The 13,532-nt window shown below is 37.1% G+C and overlaps 1 protein-coding gene and 1 non-coding gene across 2 annotated transcripts; one reads left to right on the forward strand and one right to left on the reverse strand.

The window, feature by feature from the left end:
- Positions 1–3,297: 3,297 nt before the first annotated feature.
- On the reverse strand, positions 3,298–3,404 carry LOC145060873 (small nucleolar RNA R71). The gene has a single exon (XR_013687055.1). It is a non-coding gene; the product is annotated as a small nucleolar RNA R71 (small nucleolar RNA).
- Positions 3,405–12,177: 8,773 nt separating this feature from the next.
- Positions 12,178–12,645, forward strand: LOC145060533 (uncharacterized). The gene has a single exon (XM_079008182.1). It carries the CDS (start codon positions 12,178–12,180, stop codon positions 12,643–12,645), a length of 468 nt encoding a protein of 155 aa, XP_078864308.1.
- Positions 12,646–13,532: the final 887 nt, after the last annotated feature.

Raw genomic sequence — 13,532 nt, forward strand, 5'->3', positions numbered from 1 at the left:
AACTCGACGAGTATACATACAAACACGTCATTGGCTAAAACTCATACAATTCGCCGAGTTGTTCTTCAACTCGTCGAGTTTCATGACCAACTTCATCTAACTCGCCGAGTTGTTCAACCAACTCGTCGAGTTTCCGGCTTCCTTCAACTGACTCGCCGAGTTGTTCATCCCATTCGTCGGGTCCAATGCATATCTTCATATGACTCGCCGAGTCGGCTTTGCGACTCGCCGAGTTTCTTTAGTCAACTTAACATGCAGACGTCTATAAGCCATGGCAAGGTCCCAAATTGTAGATCTAGCTTTCTTAAGCCTACTTATCACATAAAGTTTCAAACTTTACGTGCATGCATTGCCTTACAAGCTCCAAATGCCAAAACCAAGCCCTAAATGGGTGCTCATGGACCAAGGGGACCTTACACTCGACTAAAGCTGGGACTTTATGCTCAAAAGATCCAAAGGGGGTCCAGATCTGAAGTTACAACTTCAGATCTAGCCCATAGATCGTCATACCAACTTGATCCCCTTTCAAAAACCCTAAAACTCATTCAAAGATGAGGTCTAATAGAAATAACTGAGGGAAATAGTCAATTACCTACCCAAGAGATGTCCACAGAAGAAGAAATCGGATCTCTTCCCAGCACCTTGCCAAAATCACTTGATTCACCAAACTTTTCCACCAGAAATTCTCTCTCAAACTTCAACACACAAGGGCACACACACACACAAGATAGAGATGCAAAGGAGGTTGCAAAAGAACTGAGAGAGGCGTGAGCTTCTTTAAATAGGGGTGCAAACCCCGGAACTTAGGGTTTCACTCTCCAGCTCCTACTCGCCGAGTCCAACAAAGGACTCACCGAGTAGGCCACTTAATTCGCGATCCGACCCGCTGCTACTCGACGGGTAGGGAACCAACTCGTCGAGTAGGGCCAAAACCCATAAATGTTTTTATTTAAATTATTACCTGAAAATCGGGGCGTTACATCCCAATAACTTTTCCTAGTCCAAAACTCTTGTTCTCATATGGCCCAACAAGAACCCAAGCATCCAAGCCCCATAAAATGGTCCAAACTTGAAGCCCAAAACTAGGTTTTTACTCATGGATTTCATTTTTGAGATATTACTTGTTGTAGATATGAGCTAAAAACTCATTACTTCTGTTTAGGGTAGACTGTCTTGTTACTATGGATTGAATTTATGGCATGGATTATTTGATTTGGTGAAAATTGTTTTGTTATGCTTGTAAACGATCCTTATGTGTTGACAATAACTATTTTCTATTAATTATCAAGTCTATTAAGTTGCATGAACATCCTCTTAATTGCTTGCTTCATATGATTTATGTGAAAACAATGTTATATGTATAGTATTAGTGAATATGAACCTAGGAATAATTAGAAAATATGTAAGTTAATGTGTAAGCTTGTGTGATGAAAACCATACAAGATGTTAATTGAATTAGTAATGTAATTAGCTACAACTACAAGTCTTACTTAACCCGAATCAAAATACTAGGAAATTCATTAGTTTAACCAATTGGCCACTGTTTAAATTAATTTTTTTCTAAGGATTAGTAATAGTGAACATGAATCAAATCACATTAATCGGTAGCCAATGACAAAATAATACATTGCACTTGCCATAAAATCAACTATAGAAACAAGTGAGTCTAACCTGAACAAAAGTCTCTTTTATTATTGAATTTAATTACCTCTTATTTGCATTAGTTGCTTCGTTATCTTAGGTTGAGTGTTAGTCATTTTCTTAAGTTTCTAGTCTTGCAAAACTAGAGAAATCCCTTCTTTTTATCGTTAGTTTTAATTAGATAGTTCTAGTAGTTAGTTAATTGTTACCGTTTCCTGTGTTCGATACCCTGCTTGCTTGAACTATATTGCTAAACGATAGGTACACTGCCTTTCGTGTGTTTAATTGTGTTTGAAGTAGTAGAATTAAAAACTAGTTCGTTTCACACACATCAAGTTTTTGACGCCGTTGGCGGGTAACGGTTTTAAATAGTTATCTTAATTACTAGAGTTATCGATCCTTTGTATAAGACTTATCTTGCACAAAGTTACTATTTTAGTAAATTAGTTATCTAGTTTAAGCTCTAGTTTGTCTTAAAAAAATTTAGTTTTTAGTTTTCTGTTTTAGCTGTGAACTCGTAGAGTCCAGTCGAACTGACTCGACGAGTCCATCGCATTTTTTTCATTTTCGTTTTTCTTTTTACGCGTGTTTTTCTGTTTTCTTTCAGGTATATTATGACCCGAGGATAAAATACACATTTGGTCTCACCTTTTGAAGATCCAGAATCAACTTTGAGGAAGAACAAGGGTAAAACCGTTAAAGAGACTAACCCGCCAAAGAAGTCACCTTTCAAGGACCTTAAATCTGTTTTTGGAAAGAAGAAAGCAGGGTCAGTCCAAACATATATGGGGCCCAGGGCGAAAGAAAAAAATGGTCCCTCAAATACAAATATAATAAAGATTCAAAAAATATCATTACTCTTCAATATAGACGTTTTCAATTTGAAATAAAAAGCAAACTAAATTGTTTATATTTTGAGCTAAATTGAGTTTCAACCAACTTTAAGCCCTAAAAATCCTTTAGGTAATATATATATATATATATATATATATATATATATATATATATATATATATATATATATATATATATATAAAACTACATAACCCATAAATTTTGGGCCCCTGGAGTCATGGGCCCTGGGCGGTCGCCCAGGTTGCCCACCGTCTGGACCGGCCCTAGAAGAAAGGAAAGAAAGTGGGTGAGTCTAGCAGTTAAAGGAGCGAAGAAAGTAAGATAGAAAATTTTGAACACGATCCCAATCTAAAAGAAACCGGATATGAAATAGAAATTGAAACCGAAGAAGAAAGCGACCTAGAAGGCGAACCCGATAACACCATCGCTAACATCGCTGATATCATCATGGGTGAATACAAGAAGAGAATGCGTGATAATACCGGGCCGGAACTCGTGAAACCCGCGATTCCAGCAACTGCTACCTTCGAGCTAAAAGGCCACATACTCGGTCAACTCAAGGACATCCCATTCTACGGGAAAGATCACGAAGACGCATACAAGCATATCGACGAGGTCAATGACATTGCCGACTATTTCAACATTCATAATGTGCCTCGCGAGACCATTTTGCTTCGTATGCTACCGGTGACGTTTAAGGGAGCCACGAAAGATTGGCTAAAATCACTCCCTCCAGGGTCCATCACCACATGGGCTAAAATGCGTGAAGAATATCAATTTTTCCCTCCTTCAAAAATAGCAAAGTTGAAGAAAGTCATTGCCAATTTTGAGCAACAATCGTGCGAGTCACTCTATGAGGCGTGGGAGAGATACAAAGGCTTGTTGAGGAATTGCCCCCACAATGACTTAAACATTCCACAAGAAGTCTCCATTTTCTATGATGGAGTGAACGTGACAACCAGACAGCTCCTTGACTCCCAAGGACCACTCACAAAGAAAAACTTTGCAGTCATAAAGGAGCTAATTGAAGAATTCTCTAAGCACTCTAGAGAATATCATAATTCAAGGAATGACTTGACTCGTCAGGTGGTGAACTCGGTGTCTGATAATATGGCGGCAGTGATAGCTAAATTAGATAGTTGGGACCGAAGAATGAAAAAGATGGATCAATCAATCCATGCAATCCAGGTGGGATGTGAGAATTGTAGCTAGCCTCACCTTACTAAAGATTGTGATCTAAACGAGCATAGGAACCAAAAAGTGCAAGTGTGTTACTCTAGTGGCGATAGCTATGATGAAGATTGGCGAAAACCGAAAAAAGAGTGGCTACCATACGACGAGTACAAAAAGGAAAATGAGGAGAAATATAGGCTAAATGTTGGATTAGTGTCTAAGTCCTTAACTATTTTGGTATGTACTTGACCCGATTATGAGCATGGTCCTTTTGGGTTGCCTTCACCATAGCAATATGTAGGATGATTTAAGGAGAGAAGGGTTTAAATATGATTTATTAACATATTATGAGAATAATATATTAAAGGAGAAATCATATTGTTTAATTAATATTAGTCAAGAATTAATTGATAATTAATTTTGTGGCTAAAAGAGACTAATTAAATTCAGGGGACTGGACTGCAATTATTGGATAATTGAGTTATTGGGCTAAGGAATGCTAAAGGATCAAGGGGTGAACGAAACTATGATGGAAGCCCATCATATTTTCGTCCATGGCCTTATCCAGAAGGTTCCATGGGCTGCTTAGAGTTTAAGCTGTCCATTAGGGTTTTGACTGAAACCCTAGCAGCCCACACAAGTATATAAAGGACCCCTTAGGCCCCAAAAACGTGAACAACTGATTCTCTAGGGTTTCTAGTCGTTTTTGGGCAGCCTCTCTCTTCTCCTCTTCATCCAAGTTGTATATGGTGTTTGTGACTCCATTAGAGGTGCAGCACTTGAGGCACTAAGCTTTCTAAGGCCAATCCAAGCAAGGAATTGATTGTTATTGCTATATAACAATCAAAGGTAATTCTCTAAACCCTAATTCAGTTTATAATATGTTAGATCCAAGTTTATTAGTCTTGGATTCAAAGCATGTACAATAGAGAAACCTAGATCCAAGCATTAGGGTTTGTATGAGCACATAGGATTGTTCTTATGCATAAAACCCATCAGTGGTATCAGAGCCTTGATTGGTTTCAGTTGTATGTGATGCTTAACTGCTTTATTTGATGAAAATCGAGTTTTTGGCCCCTGCCCGACTCAACTCGGCGAGTCAGTATCTGGACTCGGCGAGTTGACCCCTACTCGGCGAGTCAGTTCGTCAGGCAGAGGGATTTTCGGGTTTTGGATGCTGTTTTGACTTGGATTTGATGCTTAATTCGGTTTTTGAAGTTAAAATCCGATTTTTATCTTAAATTAATGATTATCCTTGCCAAAACAATAGATAATTTCAAATCTTTTAAATATTGGTTGTTTATGTGATAAATATGGATTATTTAAAGTTATCTGGTAATTATCTAATGACTAAAATAAGATTAGGTCAAATATAGATAATGAGTAAATTAATTGTTTAACTTATATTATTTGTTATTTGATCCTTTGTGATGTGAAAAAGTTTCAATTGCACCCTTTAGGTTTTATAATTTAAATTTGAACTTAAAAGTTTTGTTTATGAAATTTAAATAAGTTAAACCCTAATGTTTTGAAATGTTTCAAAACTTGCCCTCAAGTTTTGGAATTTTAAATTTGATTAAAAGTTTAATTTTGAAATGTTAAATTCTAAAACCCTAGTAATTTGAAAAGTTCAAATCACACCCTTATGGTTTTATTAATTAATTAAAGTGTATAATTAAAAGTGATTTAATAATCCCATAAAGTTTTTGGTTTACATTTAATTAAATTAAAAGTATAATTTACTAAGTTAAACCACCTAGTATTTTAAAAGTGTAAAATACACCCTATACTATATATAACATTAAAAGTCTAATATTATATATGTATGAGTAATCAGTCAGTCTTACCGTTAGTAGGCCTCATTCACGAAGCTGGTCTATAAGGGGTGTTTAAGGAAATTGCCTATAAAATGGCGATTGAATGGGTATCCACTCTTACCCACCGCACTCTTGACTAGTGGAGGGTCGTTAGCCAAACGGGTAGGATAGGACAGAAACCTTCCATTATAAGTATAATGAAGTACAAAGTAACTAAATGCTTTTTCAAATTCCCAAATCATAGTTACTTTAGGAAAAATGTGAAATTGTATGCTAATCCATAGAATTACACTTCGTACCCCTGTCAAACATTAGTGGAGCGTGTGTGGTTAACCGGCACACTAATTTGGGGATGACATTGGTAGCGAAGGGTGACTCGATGTTTGTCGTAGATCAATGGAGCGTGTGTGGCTAATCGGCACATTGATTGGGTGATTGTAGCATTGGGTGCACCACGTGATTCGTATGGTTATTCACACCTTGTTTGTGATCCTCGGCATCCCAGTCACAAATAGTAGGGCATAATCGAGATTAAACATGCCATTGAAAAGTTCAATGAATCTCAAAAGATCTAGGAGTTTCAATTCATTTAAAACTTAATCTTCCTTTTCGTTTTTCATGGTGGAAATTGGTAAATCGTCATTTACCTACCTTCAAATATTTTGCAACTAGATTACGGCATCCCTTTTCTAGGTTGTAGAATATTGTGTTGGATCCTAGCCTTAATAACTCATTTGGGTGTTTTATTAAGGACTTAATCAACTTAACTTGAATTTTCTCCCGTTTTGTAGATGTTTGAATCTTACAATGGTCTTCCCAAATCCCATGGAACAAGTTTTCCAAATGAAGATGACGTTCCGAGATACGATCAAGGAAATGAGAGTCATGCTTCACTTCCTCCACCTCCTCCAATTGTTCTCCCTGACCCACAAGTTCAAAGGCTTGAAAAGTTCAAGCTCACTCAAGCCCTTTTGGCAAGTAAACACAAAGATGGGAAACCTGTGTGTGCGCACGTCTTAGAGATGAAAACACACATTGATAGGTTAAACATGTTGGGTGTCGAGATTTCAAGTGAGTTGGCTGTTGACTGGGTTCTTCAGTCACTTCCTGAATCATATAGTGAGTTCGTTAGAGAGTACTATATGATGGACCACGACATGACCCTTATTGATCTCACCTATTTGCTTATAGCTGCTGAATCAGCAATGATTTGGCGTGCTAATCAAGCAAATTTGTCTGGTGAATCAAACTCCCAAACTTCAATGGACACTGGCAACATTGGAAGTCCAGAAAGAACTAAGTCTGTGATTGTCCGATGTGCTGTGCCAAAGGAGTCCATTTGCTTTTATTGCCAAGAGAAGGGGCATTGGAGACGAAGTTGCCCTAACTACCTGAGAGATCTAAGAGATGGGAGAGTCAAGACGTATGGCTCTACTTCAGGTAAAATCCATTATCTAACTCTTTTAAGTTCCTATTCTAGATTCTTAATACATGATGTGATAAGATTGCATTTTGATGTTTTGTAGGATCGAAGAAAAGAGAGGAAGCTTAAGGGAAGAAGTGAGCTGAATCTAATCGTGAAGAAATGGATTTCGATCGCATTACTTGAAGAATGGATTCTTGAGCTACTACTTGGAGTTAGAATAGATTGTTAAGAAATATGTAATAACATAGTTTTTCAATTGAATTGCATTGTAAGGACAAAAATTTTCCGCAATAAAATGAATTTTGATTTTATCTTATTTATTTATCCTTGCAATGGCATGTATGAAAAATTGATGTTTGAATGTTTCTATTATTAGCAATAATGGATTTGATTCTTAATTATGTTATTTGTGGACATATCAAAAGTTTACCAAATAGGGAGAGTTTCTCATCGCCCAAGTTTCAATTGGACAGAAACTTGGAATCATGCAATGTGTATTGTATGATAAATGAAAAACTTTCACATTTGGGAAACTTAGACTAATTCTTTGACAAAGTGTCAATTGAAGGACTAGGAGATCGAGTACACTAGGTCGTACATTGATCAAGTCTACCACAAGAGTGACAAAGATATTCGTCATGATTTACTAAAGTTTAGTAAATATGGTTATACTTATAAGATTGAGTATAATTCTGAGTTAACTGAAATAGTTTCAATCAATAGCAGAACGAATAAGAAGAATCAGGAAGGCAGAAAGATAAAATTTTCTCCATTCTAAGAAGAAGGGAGAGTACCTTTTATTGTGTTTTATGATGAAGTCTTAATGATTAAGAACCATATCTCAATTGATCCTCTAAGTGAGTCTTAGTGCATTTGCATGTCTAAGAAGAGGAATCGAGAATTGTAGAAATGGTTAAATCAAAGAGCCAATCATACTTCATTCCAATATCAAGTCTTAGAGTCATACTCCAAGATTGTGACATTGAGTGACAAGTCTTAAGTAGGTTTATAACACTCATCAAATGTGGAATTTGGAAAAGTTTTCTTATTCTTGCACATTAGAAATTGGTAAGTTGTGATGTCTTGGATAAGACAAAGACCAACTAGGACCAATTTGTGAAGTGTTTTGTCTTGATAAGAACTACACTAACTATTGAATATTCGATTTGTCAAGAAATGTTTCTTGACAAGAGAATTTTATATATCAAGGAGTCAGTGGGAGTCTTAATGGTCTTGAAGGGTTTCAAGAACAAATCAAGAATAAACCTTATAGATCATCACTAGCACACGACTTAAGGTTTACAACCTGTCGTGCTGACATTATTTTGTTTCTTTGCCATTCCAATTGAGTTAATTGTGTATGTGAGCTCTATGAGTTCTCATTTGATTGCATACTAGAGCCTTAGTCGATGAAAAATACATTGATATGTAAGGACAAGTTACTAAACTACTTGGAAGACATGGTGGGCACTCGTGTTACCATAAGGCAAGAAATCAAGATTAAGAAAGTTCAGTCCATATGAGTTTGGATTTGTCGCAAACCTTGGTTTTGGCTAATTCACATGGATAGGAATTCATACACCGTAAGATCTAAGTGTCATAAGATTCCCTCCTTCATGAAAATGACTGTGAGGAAATGCTTTCACTAAGAGAGATCTTAAGAAGATAGCAATTGTGAAAATTGTATTCTCAAATTCGATTATGGTTACGGCATCCCTTTCCATAGTTCGAATTGTGAGATTTGGCAGTTAGTTTGAACATTTGGAACTTAGTAACATAAGTTCTGAATTGTTTAAGCACACATATGAGCTATCTAAGGCAAATGTGTATAAGTTTAAGAAGCTTAGATAAAGGCTTATCGAAGCATCTGGTATTAGAAATATGAATTTCAGAAATTCAATAGGCATTGTTTTCTGGAAGTTCATTTGTTTTCTGAATACATGTCAAAGCTAGTGGGAGCATAAGTGTTATGCTTATATAATAATAATCATCATGATAGTGGGAGCATAAGTGTTATGCTTGTATGATTATTATGGCGAGTATTGCAAGTTAGCAATATTAATTATAGAAAAACAAAGATTCAATTTGCAAAGTTGCATGGGTTGAAAAGTTGTTTTAATATAATTAAGGGAGAGAATATTATACTTCATTTCAAAATCTAAAGCTTAGATTGAGAAATTTTAACATTTTCAGTCAAAGGATACATTGTGTGTTCTTAAAATTCGATTATGATTACGGCATCCCTCTTCATAGTTCGAATTGTGAGAACATGACACATAAAATATTATGGCAAAAGATTGGTAAAGTATCATATCTTTATGAAAGACATTATGCATCGTGTCCCATACGCTTCGGGTATAGGATCGATTGCAAATGCTATAATATTTACCATTCTAAAATTTTTCAAATGTCTAGCACATTAAGAGGGAAAAAGGACTAGAATGGATTTTGACTAAAATTATTAAACAACTATCAAAGGACGATCCAAAGTTCGTTGATGATTGGTCGCTTGTGAGTAGTTGGAAGTATGGTATTGGATGGACCATATCGACATTATTATGAATAGATAAGATTCTATTAAGAATGAGCTGTCATATGGCAAATGTGGAAATGTTTCCATATTGGGAGTTGGATATTGAGATTATGTGTCTAGATTAGAAAACTTTATGCAAGAAGGATGTTCAAAGGAATGTACTTTGAATGTGAGACTTCACGTCTATGGAATTGTCTTGTAACAATATCTAAGAAAGTACTTTGTAATTTCATTAGCCAAGTCTTGGTGACTTTTGTGCTATGACTTTACGAAAGGATCGTTGCGTAAAATGTTAGAATCTAGCATATTCTAGTAGTGGAAGAACCTTGTGTTCTTACACTAATAATGAGGATTGAGGAATTGTGAAATGAGAATCATTGGAAAAGTTTTCAATTGTTCTATTTCACAAAGCATGGACCATAGGAAACAAAGTGTGCATGCTTAGAGCATGGGACAATTGTTGTTGTAATTCAAGTAATGAGTTGATTATACGAAACATTAAATGATAAATAATGAGTGATCAATATGGTGGATAAATAGAAGTGTTTTATTTACTCTCACAAGTTTGGGGCCATATAGGATTAAGTATTATTGTCATGTTTCAGTTTGCATGTTTTGACTTCCAGAATAACTAGGTTATTCAAACATCCACAGTCGGTCATACGTTAGGAGTAGGTATGAATAAAGACTGTCATGAATCTGTCTGTAGATTGTCTGAAGTGTTTAGACATGGCACAAGTTTGCTGCAGAGTTCATGAGTGCTTTGATAAGATTAGAGTATTGGATTAAACCCACGCTCACTTGGATCACTTCATGGTTTTATCACGAGTGATTAGTGAGACGATAATATTGTATATTCTTGAAACCGAGACGTGTGAGTTGTTATTTGTTGGTCGGTTGCACATTGATAATAAGTAAACGCACCAGTAACATGGTGTTATAAAACTTATTGTTGTGTGTGATTCGATCAGTAAATTCAAGCGAGCATTTGAGTCGAAGTTTATCCATTACTTTTACTCAAAGTGGGATAAAAGCGATATATGTGGGCCTCTCGATGATTTAGTGATGACACCTAAGCGCTTGGCCAAGCCGGGACTAAGTTGATGTGTTCAATTGTAGTCTGTTATCAGTCGTCATAAATCGGAAGTCGGGAAGCAGTATAGACAGAATGATTGAAATTCATGTCTTTTGTCTATACGATATCTTGAGAATGGAGGAATATATAATCCCTTATCTAGAGGACACGCTATCTGATAAGATCAGAGTTGACAGCGGCTTTTGAAAGCTACGATTGTTGATCAGGTTCTGAAGTCATACGGAAAATAGTTATTAGACTTATCCAAGTGGGAGACTGTTGGATTAGTGTCTAAGTCCTTAACTATTTTGGTATGTACTTGAACCGATTATGAGCATGGTCCTTTTGGGTTGCCTTCACCATAGCAATATGTAGGATGATTTAAGGATAGAAGGGTTTAAATATGATTTATTAATATATTATGAGAATAATATATTAAAGGAGAAATCATATCGTTTAATTAATATTAGTCAAGAATTAATTGATAATTAATTTTGTGGCTAAAAGAGATTAATTAAATTCAGGGGACTGGACTGCAATTATTGGATAATTGAGTTATTGGGCTAAGGAATGCTAAAGGATCAAGGGGTGAACGAAATTATGATGGAAGCCCATCATATTTTCGTCCATGGCCTTATCCAGAAGGTTCCATGGGCTACTTAGAGTTTAAGCTGTCCATTAGGGTTTTGACTGAAACCCTAGCAGCCCACACAAGTATATAAAGGACCCCTTAGGCCCCAAAAACGTGAACAACTGATTCTCTAGGGTTTCTAGTCGTTTTTGGGCAGCCTCTCTCTTCTCCTCTTCATCCAAGTTGTATATGGTGTTTGTGACTCCATTAGAGGTGCAACACTTGAGACACTAAGCTTTCTAAGGCCAATCCAAGCAAAGAATTGATTGTTATTGCTATATAACAATCAAAGGTAATTCTCTAAACCCTAATTCAGTTTATAATATGTTAGATCCAAGTTTATTAGTCTTGGATTCAAAGCATGTACAATAGAGAAACCTAGATCCAAGCATTAGGGTTTGTATGAGCACATAGGATTGTTCTTATGCATAAAACCCATCACTAAAGACAAGAGGTTTCTATCAAAAGGAGGAGCCGGTGCAAGAAAAGAAATTGGACTTTGAAGATATGCTCACAAGATTTGCAGTTGCATCTGAGAAAAGACACAACGAAACCGATGCTGCAATAAGAGAACAACAAGTCATGATGAAAGGGCAACAAGATTTGATGAGGAATCAACAAGCTTCTATTCTTAACATTGAAAAACAGTTGGGCCAACTTGCACTACAAATCAATCAAAGAGCATCGGGTGAATTTCCAAGCAATACCGAGAAAAATCCAAGAGGTGCTCAAATTAACATCGTGACGACTAGAAGTGGAAAGATAATTACCCCTATGATACCCATTATGAATGAAGATACAAAAGAGATGCAGGAGGAACAGAAAGAGGACCCAAAATCGCAAACAGTCAACTCGACTCGACGAGTTGTGGAGAAGGACTCGACGAGTCCATAGTCTGAACAGAAAATAGACCCCCCTTTGAAGCCTTATCAACCTCCATTGCCATTTCCATGACGGGCTAGACAAGAGAAGCAGAATGAAGATTCTAAAAAGTTCCTGGAACACATCAAAGCCCTCCAAATCAACATGCCTTTCATAGAAGCGGTTACACAAATGCCTAAGTACGCGAAATTCTTAAAAGAGCTACTTACAAATCGAAAGAAGTTGGAAGAGGTGTCTAAGGTATTACTTAATGAAAATTGTTCAGCTGAAATGTTGAACAAGTTGCCAAAGAATACGGGTGACCCCGGGATGTTGACTTTATCATGCCAATTCGGTAACCTAGCCACTAGTTATGCATTGGTGGATTCGGGGGCGAGTGTTAATCTCATGCCATACACTTTCTTTAAAAAGTTGAACCTTTCGGAGCCGAAACCGATTCGTCTAGCAATTCATTTAGCTAACAAGATAGTGACATTTTCAAGGGGAATATGCAAGGACTTATTGGTCAAAGTTGATAAATTTGTATTCCTCATGGATTTTATAGTGCTAGACATGGAAGAGGACCACCAAGTGCCGATCATCTTTGGAAGACCTTTCCTAAACACCGTGTAACACTCTAAAAATTCCAACCAATTTAAACTTTTCAAAAATAACCCAATTTCATTAAGTTATTACAAAAGGTTTTAAATACAATTATTATCAGAGTATTCCCAGAACCATATCGTAAAACATAAACATGAGGAGCGGTACGATCACGCCTTTGCCTTGCCACGGTCTCCTGAAGTACCTGAAATATTTAAACCACAACTGTAAGCCCAAAAGCTTAGTGAGATACCCCTAAAATACCAACCACATACCATACACATAACATGTCATATCATAACAGAACACAGAACAGCCATGCACTTCGGGTCTACTGTGTGACTGGTCCGCCACACCGGGCCTTCAGTCCACCTGGTCCATCCTCTGAGTCTAGCCATATACATCAAGTCTGCAATGTGGTTGGTCCGCCCGCACCAGGCCTTCAACCCACCTGGTCCACTCTCTGAGTCTACAGTATGACTGGTCCGCCCGCACCGGGTCTTCAGTCGGCCTGGTCCACTCTCTCCGAACCTCGGCACGTCTGGTCCGCCCTCGTGGGGCCTACAGCCTATCTGGACCGCTCGCTGGGCCTTCGGGATAACCGGTCCACCCTGGGTATGTTGGCCTACAGCACAAAGCAGGACCCGCCTCAACCCAACCCCATTCCAACAACCATGTGCATATAAACATACAATCATATAACAATTCACATCCAATTAAACCGATCTAGTAGATCACATAACATAACATCATCCTAACCAGGATATCGACCTAACCGGTCACTAGCATAGAATCATCCTATATACCAGGATACCAACCTTAACCAGGTCCCTAACATATACCATCCTAACTACTAGGATGCAAACATAGCAAAGCAATAACATAACGATACCCGGATTACAATCCGATAAAGGGTT

This window comes from Lactuca serriola, chromosome 6 (assembly GCF_051521515.1).
Source record: "Lactuca serriola cultivar US96UC23 chromosome 6, Lser_US96UC23_V15, whole genome shotgun sequence".
NCBI lineage: Eukaryota > Viridiplantae > Streptophyta > Magnoliopsida > Asterales > Asteraceae > Lactuca > Lactuca serriola.